The sequence below is a fragment of the Prunus mume genome, linkage group LG2 (assembly GCF_029339155.1).
Source record: "Prunus mume cultivar Tortuosa linkage group LG2, ASM2933915v1, whole genome shotgun sequence".
In the NCBI taxonomy this organism is placed as follows: Eukaryota; Viridiplantae; Streptophyta; class Magnoliopsida; order Rosales; family Rosaceae; genus Prunus; species Prunus mume.
Genome location: NC_142699.1, coordinates 12701827 through 12723351, shown reverse-complemented (window position 1 = coordinate 12723351; position 21525 = coordinate 12701827). Strand labels below are relative to the sequence as shown.

Genomic DNA, 21525 nt, shown 5'->3' with positions numbered 1-21525 from the left:
TCACTTGCTTTCCTCCCTCTCTCTCTCTCTCTTTCTCTAATTGATTCATTACCAGTGAAAGGCTTTTGACTAAACAAACAGTTGATGAGATTCCCCAGAGTCAGATCTACAGTGTAAGGCTTTGCTGCTTTGGCCATTCTCAGGCTCTGTTCTTTCTTCAGGTTGCTTGGTTCTGCCACAAAAAAGGTTAGTTATTGCCAATGGGGGTCCTTAATTCTCTGTTTTTGTCTTAATTCTTCATTTGGGTATGATCTAGTTGTATAATTATACAGCTTGATCAACCCCATTGGATGAGTTGACTTGTTGTTTGCTGATGGATCTCGAATTCATTGTGCCGAATTCGGGTTCTTTTCTTGCCTTTTTATTCAAAATGAGAAAATGATTTAAGACTCTGTTCTTTGTGTTGCTATTGGCAGAGTTTAATTTAACTTGGAGTTGGAACTCAAAGCATTAAATAAAAGAATTTGTGATTTTGACAGTTTTGTTCTCATCTTAATAAACTAAAACTAAACCAAGAATTTTGCAATGCAAATGTTTGAATTTTATTGTTTCTAAAATTAAATATGTTTATTTCCCGTTCAGTTCTTTACTTCCCTGTCCTCCAATGTAATCTTGACATTTGTCTCAGTTTTCCTCTGTTATTTCTACATCTAATAAACCCCTGTTCTCTGTTTACTCACGAGTTCAGAGAAAATCCTCAATTTGGTCTACTTTCTTATTTTTGGCATCAGGGTTTTACCAGAATTGGCTACTTCATACTTTATCTGCCTTAATTCGATTTTACTTTTATCACTGAAGTAGTGCAGGGAAGAGTTGGTATGAGTTTCTCAGTCATGTGATTTATTTTTTGTTTGTTTTAAATTTAATTATAGTTTCTAATGCTTCAATATGATTCTATGTTGAAATTTATTTTTCTTCTTCAGGTTCTTACTGATTTGTGGCTTCTCACTGTTTCATTTTTCTTCCTGCAGAAATTTAAAAAAAAAAAGTGATTTACTGAGATGGGTAGATTGAGACGGTGGTAATTCTAAGTGAATTTGATGGTTTGGGAGATGGAGACTGATAATATTGAAGACATGGACATGGAAGTCCTGCCTTCCATGTGGCCTGAAGATATCGGAGCTGATGCAGGGAAGCAATTTAACATAGACAAGCCAGGACAAGATCAAGACATGTTGGAGGAGGTCACATTTATAGAGGAACCAACTATAGTAGATTTCAAGCGTCTCTTGGAGCTAACCAACTATACCGACAAGGGCTCTTCTCAACTAGCATTCCTTGTAAAACACTGGGAGTATAAGCAGGCAAATGCCGTGCGGCTTCTCAGAGAAGAACTAGACATCCTAAGCAAGCAAAGGCAGGAAGTTGAGCTCAAGAAGTTGGAGATATTGGAAGAGCACCGGTTCGAGGAAGAAAGTTATGGCGGAGACAAGCGCCCCATTTCAATTTTGGATGAGGTTTATGATATATGGCTGGATATTGCTCCGAAGAAACATGATGTTGTTGTTCAGAGCAAGAGAGTAGAGATTGAAGCTGAGTATGATACTGTTGTGTACTGGAAGCAGAGGGCAATGCATTTGGAGAAGTTGTTGGAGGCAAGTGCAGCGAGAGAGCAAATACTTGTGGATAAATTGCAGGAAAGCATTCAAAGTCTTGAAAGGCAGTCATCACCGGTGGAAGAATTGTCCCAGATTTTGAAAAGAGCAGATAATTTCTTGCATTTTGTACTTCAGAATGCACCTGTTGTTATTGGACATCAGGTAACTGACTGATACATTGTAAATCCTATGTTTATGTTTCAAACGACCTCACTGATCACTTTTTTAATTAAATTTTTCTTGATAATTTTCTGTTTTAGGATAAGGAATTGCGGTATCGGTTTATCTATAATCACTTCCCAAGTCTGCAAGAGGAGGTAATTAATTGCCACTTAATAAGTTCTTATTCAAGGTTTGATAGGATTGCTGTATAACTTCAATGTAATTTAAAAGGAGGTAATTACTGCCTTGCTTAAGTGACAACTCTGACACTAAACCACCTTAAATATATTCTGTCCTTTCTTCTTGCCAGGACATTATAGGAAGAACAGATGTTGAGATTTTTACCGGGGCCGGCGTTAAGGAATCTCAAGACTTCAAGAAGGAAGTTCTGGAAAAGGGGTTACCTGCAAAAAGGGAGATTACATTTGAGACACCATTATTTGGGTCAAAAACATTTTTGATATATGTGGAGCCTGTCTTCAGCAAGGCAGGAGAGACAATTGGTATAAATTACATGGGGATGGATGTAACTGATCAGGTATTTGCATTTTATATGTTTCAGTGTTCAATTCAAGACTTTTCTTCTGATCACTAAAGGGTATTTGTGTTTCTTCTGCACAAACAACAGGTGAGGAAAAGAGAAAAGATGGCAAAGCTTAGGGAGGAAATCGCCGTCCAAAAAGCCAAGGAAACAGAACTGAACAAAACAATTCACATCACAGAGGAGACAATGCGAGCAAAGCAAATGCTGGCAACAATGTCTCATGAGATAAGATCACCTCTTTCCGGGGTTGTGAGCATGGCTGAGATACTTACCACCACGAAACTTGATAGAGAGCAACGACAGCTTTTGGATGTCATGTTATCTTCAGGAGATTTGGTCCTTCAACTGATAAACGACATCCTTGACCTTTCCAAGGTGGAGTCAGGAGTAATGAAGTTGGAAGCTACCAAGTTCCGGCCAAGAGAAGTAGTGAAGCATGTACTACAGACTGCAGCAGCATCATTGCAGAAAATATTGACCTTGGAAGGACATGTAGCGGAGGATGTCCCTGTGGAGGTGAGGTTTTAGATTGTAACAAACATCTATATATCATTGTGTAGTTATCGCCTTTCATATGCAAATATGTATGTTTTTTTAATATTCAGTGTGTTAATTTTAGGTCATTGGAGATGTTCTAAGGATTCGTCAAATCCTCACCAACTTGATCAGGTACGGATCTTGTCAGATTCTTGCAGTCTTTTTGTATGCTTCCATGCAAGGTGGATATACTTGGTTGTGGCTTTAGTTTTTGATAGCTTCTACGTTTGGCAGCAATGCAATCAAATTTACTCATGAAGGGAAAGTTGGGATAAGACTTTACGTGGTATCAGATCCATCTTTGGAAGAGGGTGAAAGATGTCCTCAAAAGTTGAATGCAGATCAATCAACTGTTTCAGAAAATGGACTGAAAGAGGATGCTGATCGAGAAGGTTTTCACGTCGACGGACCTTACCAGAATCATTCACTTAATGATGAACCTAGGACCCCGGCTAAGAGTGAAGTCTCAATGGACGCAGATCAAGAGGAGGAACCTCAAACCACAACGGTTTGGTTGCGCTGTGATGTATATGATACAGGAATTGGAATACCAGGTAATGCTTTAAATGATTCTCTCTATATGAAATCTATTTCTCTGTTTCTCACTGTGTTCTTTTGCTTTTTCATGTTTCAGAAAATGCTTTACCTTCTCTGTTTAAAAGATACATGCAAGTCAGTGCTGATCATGCTCGAAAATACGGAGGCACGGGATTAGGACTAGCAATATGCAAACAATTGGTAAACACTTCTTCCTATACAGTATAGTTTTTTGTTTTGTTTTTTTAGGCTCAAAATCAGAGCAGTAGTTTACTGTAGAGAGTTGAAGCCAATCTTTCTGTATCGCCTTCTTGAAACATTTGAATGTGTTTGGTGTAGGTTGAGCTAATGGGGGGTCAACTCACAGTGTCTAGCCAAGAACACTGCGGGTCTACATTTACATTTGTACTCCCGTACAAGGTTTCAACGTTGTCTGACCATTCTGATGATCCCGATGATCCTGAAGAAGTCGTGGATATGGCTAATCATGATGCTGCAACTGATGAAGTAGCCGAGAGCTTTTTCCAGTTCCAACCACGCACTCTGGGGTCTCTGTTTTCTTCTAATGGATCCAGCAGGACCCAAAAGTTGTTACCACAAAAGATCGGTTTTAGTGGTTCACATAAACTCAATGGGTTCTCACAAAATTCGTACTCATTTCCCCAAAATAACATCATCCCAGAGGAGATGGCTTCAGTTGAAAATGGCTGTTCAGCAATTGATGTTGCTGAGACATTATCTGAACCAGAGAGTTCAGCGAGTCACATCTCCAATCATAACTGCGAAACTCCAGCTCATGCAGACAAACAGGGTCAAGATGACACAAATAATCAATTCCAAGATTCTAGAAACACAGACTCAAGTTCTCACGCAGAGCCAAGCAGAGAAGTTTCTGTAGCAGCAAAGCTAAGAGAACCCCAAGGAACATGTAAGAGGCAGGAGAAATCTGATGCAGACTCGGAGAGTACTTCATCAAATATACCAAAATCAACATCGAAACCTAAGATTCTTCTTGTTGAAGACAACAAAATTAATGTTATGGTGACGCAAAACATGATGAAGCGGTTAGGCCATAGCATTGATGTTGTGAATAACGGAATTGAAGCTGTGCGAGCAGTTCAACACTGTAGTTACAATCTCATTCTGATGGTACATAATTTCCACAAAACTCCCAAGGGTTTGTTGGTTTATATGAACACAAGAATATTAGTCTTGGTATTCATGCATTACCTAAATTTTGCAGGATGTTCACATGCCGGTTATGGATGGCCTACAAACTACAAGAATAATACGTTCCTTCGAAGAAACTGGCAACTGGGATGCTGCTGAGAAAGCAGGAATTGAGCTAACCGTGCCTTCTCAAGATGCATTACAAAATGGTCACAGTTATACGCCTTCGGGAAACCGAATTCCAATCATTGCGGTGAGCATATATTGACAGAAGATTTTCTCTTACCTTACTAAATACTAAATACTAATGCATCATCATATCATGACGCAGATGACAGCAAATGCATTTTCAGAGAGCGCAGATGAGTGTTTTGCAAGTGGGATGGACTCATTTGTGCCGAAGCCCATAACATTCCAAAAAATTAAAGAGCGTCTTGAACAATACCTACCCGATTGAGATAAAACATCAGTTGTTAAATTTATGTTTGTGTACAAAGAAAATGTCAAAAAACAGCGTGCTTGTGCTAGGAAAGTTTTGTAATCAATCAATGTATCATATTCCTCTTCTCAAAACATCACCTCTTCTCAAAACATCATTAGCATCTGGTTATAAATTGTACATATACGACAACAATGCAACTCCAATAGCACTTGTTCGAAATTAAAATCAACTGTTGTAACTATGCGAAGCTCAGGATAACATACACACTCCTCTAAAACCCAAATAGCAAGCATATTTCATTACATAATCCAGGAATAAAGATAACCATATCCTCACCAAGAAATAGGATAGCCCAGTATCCAAACAGTACAACATGAACTAGAAGAACGACGAAAAATCACTTATCTTTGGTGGAGACGCCGTACTTCTCCTGCATTCTGGCGATTTCGTCCTCCTTCTTCTTGGCGTCAAACTTCTTGCTCATCTTGGCCTGCTGGTAGTAGAGAACGATCAGATAACGATTAGCCACGTTGAAGCCGGAGAGATGATCCACCGCCGTTTTGGCGTCGTAGATGTCTTCGTACACGACGAAGGCGGTTCCTCTGGTGTCCTTGTTCGTGCCGATGCGAATCTGTCGTATGGCGCCGTACTTGCCGAATATGTCGTACATCTCCTCGCTGGAGATGTTAAAGGGGAGGTTGCGGACGTAGAGCACGCGGTTGACTTCCGGAGGAAGACGGGTATTCACCTTGCGGAGACTGATTGTGCTCATATTGGTTGTGGGGTGTTTGGAGGATGGGAAATTGCAAGAAAGTGAGGGAAATTTTGGGTCTTGGGTTTATGCTGTGGAGATGGAGAGAGCTGTTTTTGTTACTCCGTGGGAATGTTAGGGTTTCGTAGAGTCAAAGAGGAGTAAAGAAGAAAGATGGCAAACGAACTGAAGGTGATGCTGAGTAAATATGGGCCTATGGTTATGAAATGGGCTGCTGCTGCGTTTGAAAATCCAAGAAACAAATATTATGATTTGGGCCTAAAGCTGGTTTTAACTTTTGTGGCCCGTTCGAAAACACACTTTTTGATACAAGTCATTCAGGAAGATGGGAGATTCAAACACAGTACCTTCGGGGGTCGTTTGGAATAGTGGATTGTCATGAACGGACTAAATCCTTGGATTATCTCGAATTAATTGGATTATAAAAATTAAAGACCGACTAAAAATAATTATTTTAATATTTAATTTTAATAAATAAAAATTAATAAAATTCTAATATTTAATTTTAATTAAGGCTTTTTTTACCTAAAAATAAATAAAAAGAAAATAAATAAGTGAGTATGTGGTGGTTTATTATCTTATCCCTGGTCAAACAAAAATTGAACCATACACTTCAAACTATCTTATCTTTTTTTTTTCTTCTTCTTTTCTTTCTTCCTCTTCTCTTCGTTGACTTTTCTTCTTCTTCCTTATCTCTGGCCCGTTTCTATCTTCCTCATTTCTTATTCCTTCCAAAGCCTCCTTTTTTTTTTTCCTTTCTTCCTTTCCAGGCCGTTCCTTCTATTTCTTTTTTTCTTCCTATTATTTCCTCTATTTTCTTCTTCCTTCTTTCCTTTTCACTCTCTCTTCATGCTGCACCCCAACTTTTAAGAGAGCCAGATCCACTTCTGGGTATGTGGTGGCTGCAAACACCCACCCCTCTCTTTTTCTGGTTTCACTAATTAATGGTTGTGGTGGTTTTAATTAGGTGATGATGGTTGTTGAACTGAGTATGTGGTGGCTGTTTATGGGTGGTGATCAGTGGCGGATCTAGGAATTTTTCAGGGAAGAGGCAATGTTAAAAGGCTAAAACATCCGAAAAAATAATAATAATAACCAAATAGCCTTACAATTTAAACAACACTAATATTATCCATAATTAAAATAAATAAGACTTTTACGTCTAAGCCTAATTGACTATAATCTATTTTCTATATAAATATGCACAAAATTCATGTTACACAATTATTTACCAAAATTAATATCAAATATGAACAAAATGCATGTCAATTACACAATTAGTCTATCAAAATTCATATGAAATCATCCATTAATCTAACCAAAATCAATACCAATTAATCTAACCAAAGTACATATGATTTGGAGGTCACAAGATAAAAGTAGATGTGATTATGAGTTTGGGGTATTTTTTGGTGAATTTTTTGGAGAACATATGAATTTTTAATGAATTTCTAAATTTGGTCTAATTAAAATTTGACACATGGCGCCCTGATAGTGGACCACATTAAAAAGGAATGCAAGTTGAGAAGCACAGGATTCTAACTACAAACACAAGTCATCTTCTTCTTCGGCTGGTTGTGTCTGCAACTTAAGTGAATTTTTTAAAATCTTCTAAAATCTATAACTTTGGTTGTGGAGGTCCAATTGATGAACCGTTTTCTCCTACGTGATCGTGAGATCGAGCTCAACAATCTAAGGTAAATATTCAGGGTCTCACACAGCAGCAACAAAACAGCATCTTTGAGGCTTTTAATCGAACACTTGGAGGGCACAAGCAAAGGGGCAAATTCCTGCATCTCCAACGCATTTTCCTGCGAGAGGAGGTGCACCTGCATCCGGGTGGTGATGATGCTTTGTTTGACTGATTGGGTGGTAATGATGGTTCGATTGGGTCTCTGGCGGCTGGTTATGGGTTTGATGGTGGTGGTCTGACAGTGGTGGACTTATGGTGCTGGTGGTCAAGCTCGTGTGTTTGACGGTGGTGGTGGTATCCAGTCGGACTCGCATGTTCAGAATAGCACCATCGCTATTTAGCGAACTAAGTTTTGGGCTCGCTATATTAGACAAGCGAGTCCAATGTTTTTTTACCCATTGGACTATATAATCTCATTTAACTTAATCCCATTTCTTACCAAACATAGGTTTTTAGGACTATTTAACCCAATCCAATCCAGTGAGGTTTAGTGAAGCATGCCAAACAGGGCCTCGGTGTAATTGTTCTTAACCACTTAAATTACAAGTTTTTGAAACTATTTTGGGAGATAATTCGTCAGTTGTCAGTGTCTCTTGCGCTTCATAAAACACATAACTATCTGGGGAAATGTTTGCTCTGTGAAGCCTCAACTGCATATTGCGATTCACTTGTAAATTTAAAAGTATGACAGGTGAGATCTTTTTCATTGAAAGTTTGTAACATGGTCAAAATGTTTCTCCCTGTAGTGGCCTCTGAATCAAGTTGGGTGCATCAAGATGTGCCCATGTCTGTAAATGAAGGAAGCTATAAATATGATGAGAGCTAGTATTGATGCCACCCCAGAAATGAGGAAGAGGATCCAAAAGCTTTCGAGGCCAAGACTGTTGCTAGAAACTTTGAGGCTATTCAAGTCTTGACAATTTCTTCCTTCCTTGAACCATTTGTTCTCAATGTCCAATATCCTTTCTTTTCTGGTCACTTTTAGGATTGCTTGTGAAACATCCGGTATAAGAAGGGAACGTTTTGGAAACACCTGCAAAGTCAAGCCTAACAAGTGGCGAACTTTCAAGCCTAACACATGGACGACACATATTGAGTGACGTGGGAGTACGTGTGGCTGTTAGGCCCAACAAGTAAAGCCTTGCTCTGATACCATGAAGGAAGTTGAGGTTCCACCCCAAAACCAATTGGCAATGGGGGGGAGTAGCTCAACTCCTTATAAGCCCTTGCTAGATCTCTTAACATTTCAATGTGGGACAAACATTCTCAACATGTTGATTTTTGTTTTTTTGTTGTTGTAAGTATAATTCTTAGAAAGAGAAAAAAATTGATTCGACTATATTGGACTAGACCTCGTTGGCTTGTCCATGTCTTTTATTAAAAAGGAGAGAATAGATGTATTGTACAAAGAGGGGAGAGATCTTACAAAGCCAAAGCCATCAGTTTTAAAGATAGGTCCAATCATAGTATATTTAGAACAATATTGGGCGCTTGATCAACAACAGCAGCAGCACCACCCTTTCCACTTCCTTTTGAAAGAGCTTCATCAATTTCCCACATAGTTCTAAACCCCTTAATCTTGGAATCATCAAAACCTACTTGTTTTTAGATATCGTAAACATAAGAATTGTTTAAGTAGCCAATGTTTTCCTCCTTCCTTACAAGATCCTTTATATCAGTAACACTTGGCTGGAGTTGCTGAACTGTATATAGTGACGCTAGACTTGCTGTGTAGTTTGTTGTCAGTATTAGCACAACAAATATCCATATGCTCATCACGAATCTAGCCAAGTTGCTACCAACTCTCTCCCCTGTACAGTGAACAAGGAAATTTTCAATTATATATTTTAGCAGCAGGAGTTAAACATTGAAATTTCTTGATCAAATTGAAACTAGAAAGAGGTCATGTGGGTACTTACAGAAAATACTTGAAAGTAGGCCAATCACAGTTTGACATGTATGTAGACTAGCACAACCACAAAACTCAATAAAAATGACTCAAAATAATTAGGGTTTAAAACTGATATGTTTATTCTTCTCTTAAGGAGGAATATATATACTACATACAAAGTGGTTACAAATGGGAAATATGTACAAAATCTCATAATTCTACTCAAATTAGATAATTACAATAAAATAGAAATTCTATTCCTAATAGGAACGTTGACTCACGCCAACACTCCCCATCAAGTTGGTGCATAGATGTTGGTAATGCCCAACTTGTCAAGTGAGTCTTCAAATCAGCGCTTTGACACAGCATAGGTCAACATATCTACAAGCTGCTCTGAAGAAGGCATAAAAGGTATAGAAATTAACTTATGCTCCAGCTTCTCTTTAATGAAATGCCGATCAACTTCTACATGCTTAGTTCGATCATGTTGCACTGGATTGTTAGCAATTTCAAATGCAGACTGATTATCACAGTGGAGTTTTGTAGCAGCATTCGGTCTAAACCCTATTTCAGCAAGTAACCAACTCAACCACAGTATTTCACAAACCCCTTGGGCAATCCCTCTATACTCAGACTCTGCGGAGGACCGAGACACAACGTTTTGCTTCATGCTACACCACGTAACTAGGTTACCACCAACAAAGGTGAAGTAACCTGATGTAGAACGTCTATCTGTAATATTCCCGGCATAATCTGCGTCAGTGTAACCTTCCAGATCCAAGTGACCATTTTTCTTAACTAATAAACCTCTCCCATGAGCAGACTTTAAATAACTCAGAATACGCATTACAGTAGCCATATGATCCTCACTAGGTGAATGCATAAATAGGCTAGCAATGCTTACAGCATAGGCAATATCATGGCGTGTTAATGATATATAAATCAATCTCCTAACTAACCTTTGATATATTTCTCTGTTAGTTGGGACCTGATCCACATAAACACCAAGTTTATGATTCTCAACAATAGGTGTATCAGCTGGTTTATAGTCAAGCATCCCAGTATCTGCTAGCAGGTCCATGACATACTTTCTTTGTGAAAGAAATAAGTCATGTTTAGATCGAGGACTTCCACTCCCAGAAAAAATTTCAGACTGCCCAAATCTTTCATCTCAAATTTAGATGCTAAACGTTTCTGCAGTTCCTCGATTTCTACAGTATCATCACCAGTTATAATCATATCATCAACATAAATAATCAACAAAGTTACCTTACCAGCCCTGTGTTTAATGAATAGAGTATGATCAGTATTGGCCTGTCGGTAACCAAACTTCTTCATAGCTGTGGTAAATCTGCCAAACCATGCCCGAGGAGACTGCTTTAACCCGTACAACACCTTTTTCAATTTGTACACGTTCCCCGTTTCACCGGTAACTTTATACCCTAGTGGAAGACTTATGTACACTTCTTCTTCTAGTTCACCATGTAAGAATGCATTTTTTACGTCAAATTGTCTCAGGGTCCAATCCAAGTTTATTGCTAAGGACAACAAAACTCTGACAGTATTCATCTTAGCCACATGTGCAAAAGTATCATGATAATCAACTCCATATGTCTGAGTGAACCCTTTAGCTACTAATCTGGCATTGTACCTCTCCACAGTATCATCTGCATTATATTTAACTATAAACACCCATCTGTATATTTAATTGTAAACACCCATCTGCATCCTACAGGCTTCATTCCCTTTGGTAGATCAACAATGTCCCATGTATTATTTTTTGCAACGCCTCCATTTTAATATTATGGCTTCAACCCACTTTGGATCATTAAATGCCTCCTCAACACAGGTTGGAATTTTAATATTATCCATTTTGGTCACAAACGTTTTGCACTCAGGAGATAACCTGTGATCAGACACATAATGGGCAATAGCATATCTCGCTTTGCCTTTTGGTGAGTAACGATCAAGTGGAACTCCACGGTTCCATCTAGGCAGTAAAACATAAGAATTATCAGAAGTATGAATAAAAGCACTTACCTCAGGAATATCCAGGGGAGCTTGATCGGGTACTATTAGAGAAGCTTCATGGGAGGCAATCGATTCAAAGGATGTGAGTAACATCGTTAAAATAACAGTTCAGCTAGTGTAGTAGGTTCACGTGTAGCAGGTCCAGCAGGCTCGGTCGGTTCTTCCTTTTGTATCAAACTATCCAATACTACTCCCCTTTGTAAATCTAGCCAGCTATGTCCTTCACTACTAGTCTCCCCCTGAAGGACATGCTCGAGTGTATCAGAGAATAACATTTCATCCTCAACAAAGGTAACATCCATAGAGACATATAGACGTCGGGTTGCAGGATGATAGCATCGGTAACCTTTCTGATGAGGAGAGAAACCTAGAAAGACACAATGGAGAGCACACGAGTCCAGCTTACTCCTTTGATTCTGATGGAGGTGAACATAGACGACACAACCAAACACTTTTGGAGACAGAGTCAACATAAAAGAGGCAGAGACATGAGGGGTCAGTACCTGCATAGGAGTTTGGAAATCCAAAACTCGTGAAGGTAGACGATTCAAGAGATAGACAACATAGGTAACAACATCCATCCAGAACCACTTTGGAACTGACGCACCAAGCAGCAGAGCACGGGCAGCAACAAGGATTTGCCTATTTTTACGTTCAGCAATCCCATTCTGTTGTGGTGTTTGAGGGCAAGTAGTCTCATGGAGTACACCCTTAGTGTGAAAAAAATTGGATAACGCCGAATTAACAAATTTTCCATCATTATCAGATCGAAAAACCTTGATAGGGAGCATAAATTGAGTCTGAATCATCTGATAGAAATGCTGAAATTTTTTGCCCACATCACTTTTATTTTTCATCCCATATAACCACATCATATGAGTGCAATCATCCACAAATAACACAAACCAACGAACTCCCAAGTCTGTAGAAACCGGGGAAGGTCCCTAAACATCATAATGAACTAAATCAAATGGCATAAGCCGTTTATTACAACTTGGAGGGTAGGATACTCGATGACTCTTAGCTAAAATACAAGTCTGACATTGGAAATCAAACTCGTTGACACCATTAAATAATACAAGAAACAAATGCCGTAAATATCCAAATGAGGCATGACCAAATCGGTAATGTAGCAACCAAATCCGGCGATGTTGAGAAGTTCCGACGATACCAGCACGAAGAACTCGACTAGTTGCCATATCATCCACATAATAAAGCCCCATTTTTTAGTACCACGACCAAAGATCTTCCGAGTCTGGATATCCTGTAGTAAGACAAAAGCGGATACATCAAGTATAACGCAGTTTAACTGCTCAAGTAACTTGCAGTACATACAATAAATTACTAGACAAAGATGGAACCAATAACATTTTGTCAAATGGTAAAATAGGTGTCAAGAGTATAGAACTAGCCCCCATGACAGGACTAGCAGCATTATTAGCAGTCAGAACATGATCACGATGAGGCAGAAGAATAGTATAGAATAAAGTAGAATTATACGTCATATGGTCAGTAGCTCCTGAATCAATAATCCAACCTGTATCTCGGGTATCATGGGTATGGAAAGCCTTACCAAAGTTACATGGAGGCGGATGTGTTAGAGTGCTTGAGACGGCAATCAAAGTCGGAGGATGAGTAGCAGTAAGGTGGTCGTGCCTAATGGTGATGTCAGCCACAAAAGTGGGGCAGCAGCCACATGAGCTTTGCTGTCCAGTTGTTCCTTTTTGAAACACCTCCACTTCTTCTCCCAATATGGTATCCCATGTAATGCCTAGCAGGTGTCAATAATATGTCTCTTTTCGCCATAGTGATCACACTTCGTTTGTCTTTTTGCAGAAGTCGCGATGAGGCGGAACATCGAAGAGCTGACCACATGACGCTAAGAAACCAAAGCAGTGTTTTGGAAGCAAACACAATCAGGTTCCCTAATCTTGGTGCCGAATCCAAGCATAGTAATCTGGCGTTGAGCCTCTCCACGAACCATAAAAAATACATTTTCGATACTTGGAACTTTATCACTTCGTAGAATATGACTTCGGACCTTGTCATAAGTATCGTCAAGGTCAACCAAAAAATCATACACACGATCTGCTATAACAACAGCTTGAAAAGTCTTCATATCATCAGCACACTTCATCTGAAAATGACGTCTCTTGTCCAATTCAAGCCAGATTGCCTTAAGTTCGGCAAAATAGGTAGAGACAGGACGACCTTCTTGCTTGAGACGGGTAGCCTGGCACCGCAATTCATAGAGCTGGGATATGTCAGAGCCATCATAAAACATCTGATTAATAGCATCCCAAATTTCCTTAGCAGTAGCTAGAGTATGAAACATATTCAACAAACTGGGTTCCATAGTTCGCAGCATCCAACTTTTCACAATAGCATCATCAATTTTTCACTTCCCAAATTTCGGGTCTTTAGAATCAAGGGCATCCGTGTCGCCAGTCAGGTAACTCAATTTGTATTGTGTAGTAGCATGGAGTTCGATCATCGAAGCCCATATCTCATAGTTGGATCCATTCAATTTGAATCTCATAGGTAGGTTGGTGGACGATTCGGTATGAACCGTCACAATAGGAGTAGAAGAAGAAGAGTCAGTGACATCTGACATGGTGATAGATAGCGGTAGCAAAAGATTAGGTGACGACGACGACAATAAGAGATATAAGACAGCATAAGCTTAGGTGTATAGGCTAGGTGCAGCGGAAATATGTATTTTTAGGATTAGGGTTTTGATGTTGTAGAGATGGATCGGAACCCGCTCTGATATATCAACTCAAAATAATTAGGGTTTAAAACTGATATGTTTATTCTTCTCTCAAGGAGGAATATATATACTACATACAGAGTGGTTACAAATAGGAAATACATACAAAATCTCCTAATTCTACTCAAATTAGATAATTACAATAAAATATAAATTCTATTCCTAATAGGAATGTTGACTCACGCCAACAAAATAAAGAAACAAGAAGTTGTTAGCCAAAGGTCCCATGTCCAAGGCTCAAGGAAAGCCCATGCATTTTTGCTCCTGTTGTCTATGACTGGCACAACCATTACTACTCCAGCTTCTGTGTATGGCATTGTAAAGTCTACATATGAGGGAACAATATGCACTAATTGTTGTATCCCCCGCCACAGCATCAAACTTGTGTCAAGTAAACATGTATATATACTTGTTATCATCTCAGCAAAGTTTCTAGCCTTGGATGCAAATACGCCTTGGATAAAAGAAATGTTAGAGTTTGTATAGGAAAATACACTTGCATGTAGTCCCACATTGGAAGAGAGTAGTTTTCTTCCATAGTTTATAAGCACCAACACATTAGAATTACTAAATAGAGTATGGGCCTAGTGGAGGCAAACTTGAGCCTCAACATGGTTTGAGCTTGGATTATATATATATTTGTGTAATAAATATATATATAATTAATTGTCAAAAGATCTCAGCAAAGCTCTATTGAACTACAAGCACTAGAGGAGCTACTTAAAGGACACTGCAAATCTGACTCTATCTACAATTCAAAGTATTCTACAATCTATATTATTGTTGTATTGATTCAATTATATCTATATAAAATATATTCGTTGGTATTTATTATTCTGTTATTTTGGTTTTTTACTGATTGTTCTATAACAAGAAATAGAAATGGTAAGGAATTTTACCCCAAGATATACTTGATAGCACAGATCGTCGTAAGAGCCAGCGCTGGTGCCATCAGGTTTTGCAAAAGGAATGAAGTCGAAAGGAAGAGCTAATGGTAATAATTCCACTGCAGCCTTGAAGACGTCAATGCTGAAGCCAGTGACATCCGTTGTGTTTGTTCTAGGATTTTTGGTACCTTAACAAACTCAGTAAAACCAACCTTCACAGGAACTCCCATTCTCAACTTCTTACCATCTGTCGGGACTTCCCATCCCTTGGGAACAGAGAGTGAATCTCCAGGCCATATGACCAGTCCAAGAACATTGGAGCTGAAACTTGATGATGAATTCAAAATGTTCACCAGTCCATTCTGGGGCGTCCAAAATCAAATTGTTCTTGCTCCTCCACCATTTATATTAACTATCCGAAAAGTTGATGATTAGCGTCGCCCATCAACAAGGCTGAAATCTCCAGCAATGCCTTTGAATCTGTTGATAGATAAGGCATAGGAAAGTTCTGGACCATGTTGACAGACCATGAAGGTACGAGGATCTGTCAAGTCGAAGGAACAAGTAGCTCCTCTTTTGTAGTTCAGAGCTTGTATACCCAATTTTTTCAACTGCCATGGCTAAGCAAAAAACAGCATCATAAGCCCAAAGTCCAAAATAATCCAATTCAGCAGCAGTGATGTTTCGATAGTCCTTGTGGAATTGCTGTTTCCATCGTGGGATGAACCCTTCGAGCTCCACTCTATAAATAGCATATTTTAAACGTACAGCCGAGCGGCCATGCGGTTGGCATATTTTCAATAAGAATATATTAACAAACACTACCTTAGTGGCAACGTGTTTAAGCATATCAATGTTAACAGAAGTATTGAGTCCATAGACGTATCAGTGGTCAAGTAAACATTCATACCCATTTTTGATGATAAGGGAAGAAAATCCCAAAAAAGACCAAATATATATAATATCGGTGATAGTTAGAAAGATAAATTTCGAGGAAAACTTGTAGCTGATTATGGAATAAGAATGAAGGGCTTGTCCTACAATTTCTATACCAAACACCCTGTTAGTGACTACGCAATTAAGTATGCTGGAGCAGAAGTATTCGCCATATGATATATGCCTTGATATAAAGCTGAGTGGTAGAAATAAAAACACACCCATTAGATTAGGGGGGTTATGTTTTAGTATATATACCTAGTTCGTTTAATCTGCTCTTCACGCTTAAACAAGTGTGAAGACATTTTACCAAAAAGAAAGAGATAAACTAATTAGGCTGTCATCTATTGTTGAGATATGCAGTAGTTTTTGCTTACACTGAGCTCTGAGCTCTGAGCTAATCATGTTATTTCTAAACCAATTTACAATAATTCCCCCCACACTACACAATTTACGGTGCTACTTGTATAAATTAATACAGAGTTACGTGTCACAAAGAAGCTGCATCAGTTGCTTCCTGGGTCAATCTCATGAGTTCTTGGTCTCTCAGTAATCTCAATGGCTAATTCCGTCTCTGATCTGCTGGTTGATGCTCCAGGACTGAAACCAGCATGCTCAAGATCAGCAGAAGAAGGTGATCTCATCTGCTCCCCAAACACATTGCGTGCTTCAGTATGGTCTGAATAGACTGATGGGCTTGGGTGGAAGTTGGTGTCAACTTCAAGTTCTCTCTTCTTAAAAGTAAACGACTTGAGGTCCTTGTTGTCGTAAATTCTTAACATGATAAGAAATCTTTTCCACAATGAGGCCTCTGGATCGAGTCGCTTGAAGATGTCCTTGTGTTCATACAAGAACATGGCAGCAAAGATGAGCAGAGCTAGTGTTGAAGCAACACCAGTAATGAGAAAGAGGCCCCAGAAGCTCTCAAGGCTGAGACTATTGGAAGAGACCAAGCTGTTGGGGTCTACACAATTTTGTTTCTTGAACCACCGATCCTCAATGACTTTCGTTTGGTTTCCCTCGTTCACATTTAAGATTCCCCTCGAAACGTCGCGAGCAAGAGGAGAGCCTTTTGGGAAGACCTGCAAGTTGTAGAATCAAAGGAAACAAAACAATCCCTGATGAGAATACATGGTGGATCAACATCAAAGAGAGATATAAAGGAGAAAAAGCAGGTGAACTTACAAAAGCAAAACCATCGGCTTTAAATGTCGGATCAACCATGGTGTATTTGGAGCAATATGTTGCAAGAAACAGTTTCATGTAGGGTGTTTCATCAAATGCTGCAGAAATGCCATATTTTCTACTCCCATTTTGAAAAAGTTGGTTCAACTCTTCTGGTGTATTAAAGGGCTTAAGATTTTCATCCTGAAATCCTAGTTCTTTCAAAATCCCATGAACAAAAGAATCTGGTTGATAGGCAACATTGTCCTTATATTTGAGGAGCAAGTTTACATCAGTAACAGTTGGTTGGAGCTGTTGAACTGTTAAAAGAGAGGTCAAACTTGCAGTGTAACTTTGAGTCAGTATCAGGACAACAAAGCACCATATGATCACCACAAACCTAGACAAGTTGCTCACAACTCGCTCCCCTGTAATTCAAAATAAGAAAGGAATGAACAATGAGTCATGGAAGTCGTTTTACCATTTGGGATTTACTTTTTTGAAGGATAATTTACAGTGGAAAAGTAATTGATTTGGTTGTTGGGTTGCAGAGTAAACTAAGATGAAAGAACTTACTGTGTGAAAAACCATGGTTGAGAAGGAGAACCAAAAACTTGTCCCAATTTGGTGATGTGGAGGTCCACGAAAGTCTTCGTTTATTCGATGTTCAAGAACCCAGACTACAAAACCAATGAATATGAAAAAACAACCGCTTGTTACCCAAAGATCCCATGTCAAAGGCTTCAAGAACACCCATGCATTCTTGCTTTTGTTGTCTTTGATAGGCACAATCATGGACACCCCAGATTCTGTGTATGGTAATGTAAAGTCAACATATAAGGATCTGTTTGCTCTGATGGTTATATCTCCCACTGCAGCATCATAGTTCTTTCAAGAAAAAAAATGTCACAGTGTCAGTAAATAATTTGGATAGTTTTGTTTTGTTAGATTAGGGAAAACAAAGAAGCTTGAGATTTGAATCTTACCCCAAGAAACACTTCATTGACCAAGTCATTGTAACTGCCAGCAATCTCACCATTAGGCTTTACATAAGGATATAAATCGTATGGAACATCGTACGGTAACGATTTTATTACAGCTTCAAAGACGCTTATGCAGTATCCATCGACGATCATTGTGTTAGTCTTAAGATTTTGTGTCACTTTCACAAATTCAGAAAATCCTTTCTTAAAAGGGACTAGAATTTTCAGCCTTTTACCACTTGTAGGAATCTGCCAACCCTTTGGAGCAGAGGTGGTATCTCCAGGCCAAATGATTGATCCAAGACTAACATTAGAAGTAGAAGATGTGCTTGTGTTTGTCAAATTTAATTTTCTTTCAAGCCCCCTTTCGGGTGTCCAATATCCAACCAATTTTTCCCCACTGCCAATCACATTAACTATCTGAAATGTTGATGATTGTAGTTGGCCATTAAGAAGACTGAAATCTCCTGAAAGGCCTTTGAAAATGGTACCTGATAGCGCTTGGACAAGTTGAGGACCATTTTGAGAGACCCCAAATCTTTCTAGATCAGTACTGGAATTACCAGATGTACTATTCATCTTTTGAAAGTTGAAGTTTTTAGCCCCAACTTTCTCAACTGCCATGGCCAGTGCCCAAGCAGCATCATAAGCCCAGTATCCAAAAACATCCAACTTAACATCATGGACGGTTGGATTGTCCTGTTGGAATTTACTTTTCCATCTAACTCCAAAACTTTCAAGCGCTTTTGTATTTGGGACAAAAGTTTTTATACCCAACACCCCTTCCATATTTTCTCTGTCAGAGGAATTTATGTAACTAAATGAGTTGGTCATTCCATCAGTCATTATCCAAGCATACCCTTCATCCATCATGCCAATCTGTTTCGCCTTGTCGAACAGCCGAGAACCAAGATCAGCAAACATGTGCACAATGAAGACCTGAGTTTCCATTTCCTTCAATTTGTAAAGCTCAACAACAATTTGGTCATCAGTGGCCTTTGGAGAAATGACACTCCGGTAGGCGATTCGAGCATCAACTTCTTGCAGAGCATCAGAGAGGGAAGGTATGACTCCCTCCCCAAACTCATTGTCAACATAGATGGCAACTACTTCTCTCCAGCCAAAGGCTTGGATGATGGCACTCATGGCTTTTACTTGAGTTGAGTCATTTTGTGCAGCTCTGAAAAAGTATGAACTCCTGATTGAAGTGAGAGATGGGCTTGTTGCTGAATATGAGATTATGGGAACTTGGGCTTTGTTTCCAAGGCTGATTACAAAGTTGGCCTGCATTGATGTTTCTGGACCTATGATGGCTTGCACCTCAACATTCTTTATTAGGTCCAGAGCTGTTCCAAAGGTGAAAATGGAGAGTTAAATTGAATTCTGATATAGTTTCCAACTTTAAATGAGTCAGTGGACAGAAAAGAAATGTAGCAGCAGATTCTAAGAAAGCCAAAATTCAATGCAAAAGGATGTTAACTTTCTAATAATTCCAGACAAAATAGCACCAAAATCAACAGGTGTTGAAACTCTCATGTAAAGAAATTAAGCTCCAAAATTGAAACTCCAAAATGATTGATTAAAATAGAAGGGTGGATAGAATTTAATTCGATGGAACAAAAACAAAACATGAAAAAAGATAAGAGAGAGAGATGGAAAGAACCTGCAGAAGCTGTAACAACAACATCTGAAGTAGGGTTTCTTTTGTGCAGAACCAGCCTTGTCTTGTAGCTAGAATGAGAGGCATAGAAGTCAGAGAGAGCCATGCTGATGCAGCTCAGCCCCATCTTCCCATACCATGTATCAGGTCAATAACCACACCCACATTAACTGGGATCGTTGTGTTTTCTGCCATGGCGGAAAATTTCCCAAGCACTAAGAACAAGAAAAACAGAGAAAAAACAGAGCTGAAGGGAGCATTCTTGGCCATTGTTGAAATTCTTCAAGGTTTGCAATTCATGACTTCCAAGTCAGATGGAGTTTTTATTTATATAGACAAAGCCAGAGTAGATTGAAAATGCTCAACTGGGTTATTAATCATATAGAATAATACAAGTGAAAGAAGAATCTACACTCCATTGGTTGTGCCTGTGGTACAGCATGTAGGTGTAGCTACGTCCCAAAAATGTATTTAAGTCTGCTGTCCTTATTTAACGAGTCAATGTCGAATTGTCAATGCTCGACTGATTATTTGGGTCCATTTAAACGGGGGCATAGATATTATTGTGCACCCTTTTCTTCCCGAGGAAAATAAAAGTTGATTTTCCACATTTGTCTTATATTCTGTTATTCAAAGTCTAGCTTTGACTAAATCAAATATTCATGCATATTGCCTTCAGTTTGCCCCAAAGAAAGAGATATATTGCTGATCGGTATGTGGTGGGGCTGGTAACTACGATTTCTTCATCTTTCTTGTCAAAAAACATAATTGCAGCTACATATTGTATTTCAATTGATTAAGAGTATATATTCATGTATTCGAATCGTGTTCAATTCAATCTTTCTTGATGTCGGTTGAATAACAAAAAAGTTACATGTTCCAATCACACCTCACCCTTTTCTTCCTTTTTTGTTTTTGTTTTTGATTTTAAAGAGGAGCAAGAAGCAAGAGGACGAGTCCCACAAGAACCATAAAAACAAGGCACCAAAAGCCAGCACCCAGAAAAGTACTAATTAAGAGCTAGCCTAACAGAAGAATAATTATTAAACACGGCACATAACTAACAAGAAGAGAAATTTCTAGCATACTTTATGTGAATTGAATGATGAAGGGTGCCTAGAGAAACAAGCATGGTGATCAACTTGAAATTTAATTTAGTTTTTTTGTGCGTGACTAAACAACGGGTCACTTTCTATTTAGAATTCGAATTGATTCTTGAAACATCGATGGAATTATATAACTAACTAAGAAATTTCTTGTGATCAAAAGGGGGTTGAGTGGCTGGAAAAGCAAATCAAATTGGATTAACTATTTTGCCTTGTGGTCATGGTCTTGTCAAGGTCATCATCAATTTCATTCTATCAATGTCTAAACCAATGCCTATGAAATTTCCAATCCTTGGAAGGGACAAACTAAAATTTTCTGCGCAATTACAGTTCCACCATATTAATATTCCAACACTCTCATACATCGCAGTCTCTCATTTACAAAAAAATCTTGATGCCTACAAGGAACATCACAGCAAATGCAAATGTAGACATCATATGTCGTCGTTGATGTAAATTTAACAACCAGACATAAAGTCTTCGCTTAGATTAAGAAAGACTAGTACATATGAATACGACTATAACCAAAATTATGGGTATATAAAGTCAAAAAATAAAAATAAAAAAATAAAAAACGAAGAAGAATAAGCAAAGTCTAATAAGAACAGTAGGAAATAATGACTTCATTTAGATTGAGATTCC

General features: G+C 38.7%; 3 protein-coding genes and 2 pseudogenes across 3 annotated transcripts; 1 reads left to right on the top strand and 4 right to left on the bottom strand.

Annotated features, from left to right (window-relative positions):
* The first annotated feature begins 976 nt into the window (after window positions 1-976).
* On the top strand, window positions 977-5890 carry HK5 (histidine kinase 5). The gene is made up of 10 exons (XM_008222387.3): window positions 977-1760; window positions 1859-1915; window positions 2071-2298; window positions 2389-2820; window positions 2924-2973; window positions 3076-3395; window positions 3476-3579; window positions 3718-4527; window positions 4622-4801; window positions 4880-5890. The coding sequence occupies exons 1-10, from the start codon at window positions 1041-1043 to the stop codon at window positions 5003-5005; spliced, it is 3027 nt and encodes a 1008-aa protein (XP_008220609.2). The 5' UTR covers window positions 977-1040; the 3' UTR covers window positions 5006-5890.
* LOC103320677 (splicing factor 3B subunit 6-like protein) lies at window positions 5082-5914 on the bottom strand. Its single transcript, XM_008222388.3, has one exon. The coding sequence runs from the start codon at window positions 5760-5762 to the stop codon at window positions 5388-5390; it is 375 nt and encodes a 124-aa protein (XP_008220610.1). The 5' UTR covers window positions 5763-5914; the 3' UTR covers window positions 5082-5387.
* A 2156-nt stretch (window positions 5915-8070) lies between these two features.
* LOC148919658 (glutamate receptor 2.7 pseudogene) lies at window positions 8071-9412 on the bottom strand (annotated as a pseudogene).
* Window positions 9413-14228: 4816 nt separating this feature from the next.
* LOC103320892 (glutamate receptor 2.8 pseudogene) lies at window positions 14229-15948 on the bottom strand (annotated as a pseudogene).
* Window positions 15949-16294: 346 nt separating this feature from the next.
* Window positions 16295-20171, bottom strand: LOC103320678 (glutamate receptor 2.7-like). The gene is made up of 5 exons (XM_089045001.1): window positions 19781-20171; window positions 18121-19463; window positions 17707-18022; window positions 17156-17562; window positions 16295-17052 (listed from the first exon to the last, which is right to left on the bottom strand). Exons 1-5 carry the CDS (start codon window positions 19902-19904, stop codon window positions 16477-16479), a joined length of 2766 nt encoding a protein of 921 aa, XP_088901127.1. The 5' UTR covers window positions 19905-20171; the 3' UTR covers window positions 16295-16476.
* Window positions 20172-21525: the final 1354 nt, after the last annotated feature.

What these genes read in the sequence shown, in the direction of transcription:
- HK5 (XM_008222387.3), top strand. Translation starts at nt 1,041, where the DNA reads ATGGTTTGGGAGATGGAGACTGATAATATTGAAGACATGGACATGGAA. An exon ending in GTTACAATCTCATTCTGATG is followed by an intron (nt 4,528 to 4,621) that starts GTACATAATTTC and finishes TAAATTTTGCAG; the next exon opens with GATGTTCACATGCCGGTTAT. An exon ending in ACCGAATTCCAATCATTGCG is followed by an intron (nt 4,802 to 4,879) that starts GTGAGCATATAT and finishes ATCATGACGCAG; the next exon opens with ATGACAGCAAATGCATTTTC.
- LOC103320677 (XM_008222388.3), bottom strand. Translation starts at nt 5,762, where the DNA reads ATGAGCACAATCAGTCTCCGCAAGGTGAATACCCGTCTTCCTCCGGAA.
- LOC103320678 (XM_089045001.1), bottom strand. Translation starts at nt 19,904, where the DNA reads ATGGGGCTGAGCTGCATCAGCATGGCTCTCTCTGACTTCTATGCCTCT. An exon ending in TGTTGTTACAGCTTCTGCAG is followed by an intron (nt 19,464 to 19,780) that starts GTTCTTTCCATC and finishes CCTTTGGAACAG; the next exon opens with CTCTGGACCTAATAAAGAAT. An exon ending in TCAATGAAGTGTTTCTTGGG is followed by an intron (nt 18,023 to 18,120) that starts GTAAGATTCAAA and finishes TTTTCTTGAAAG; the next exon opens with AACTATGATGCTGCAGTGGG.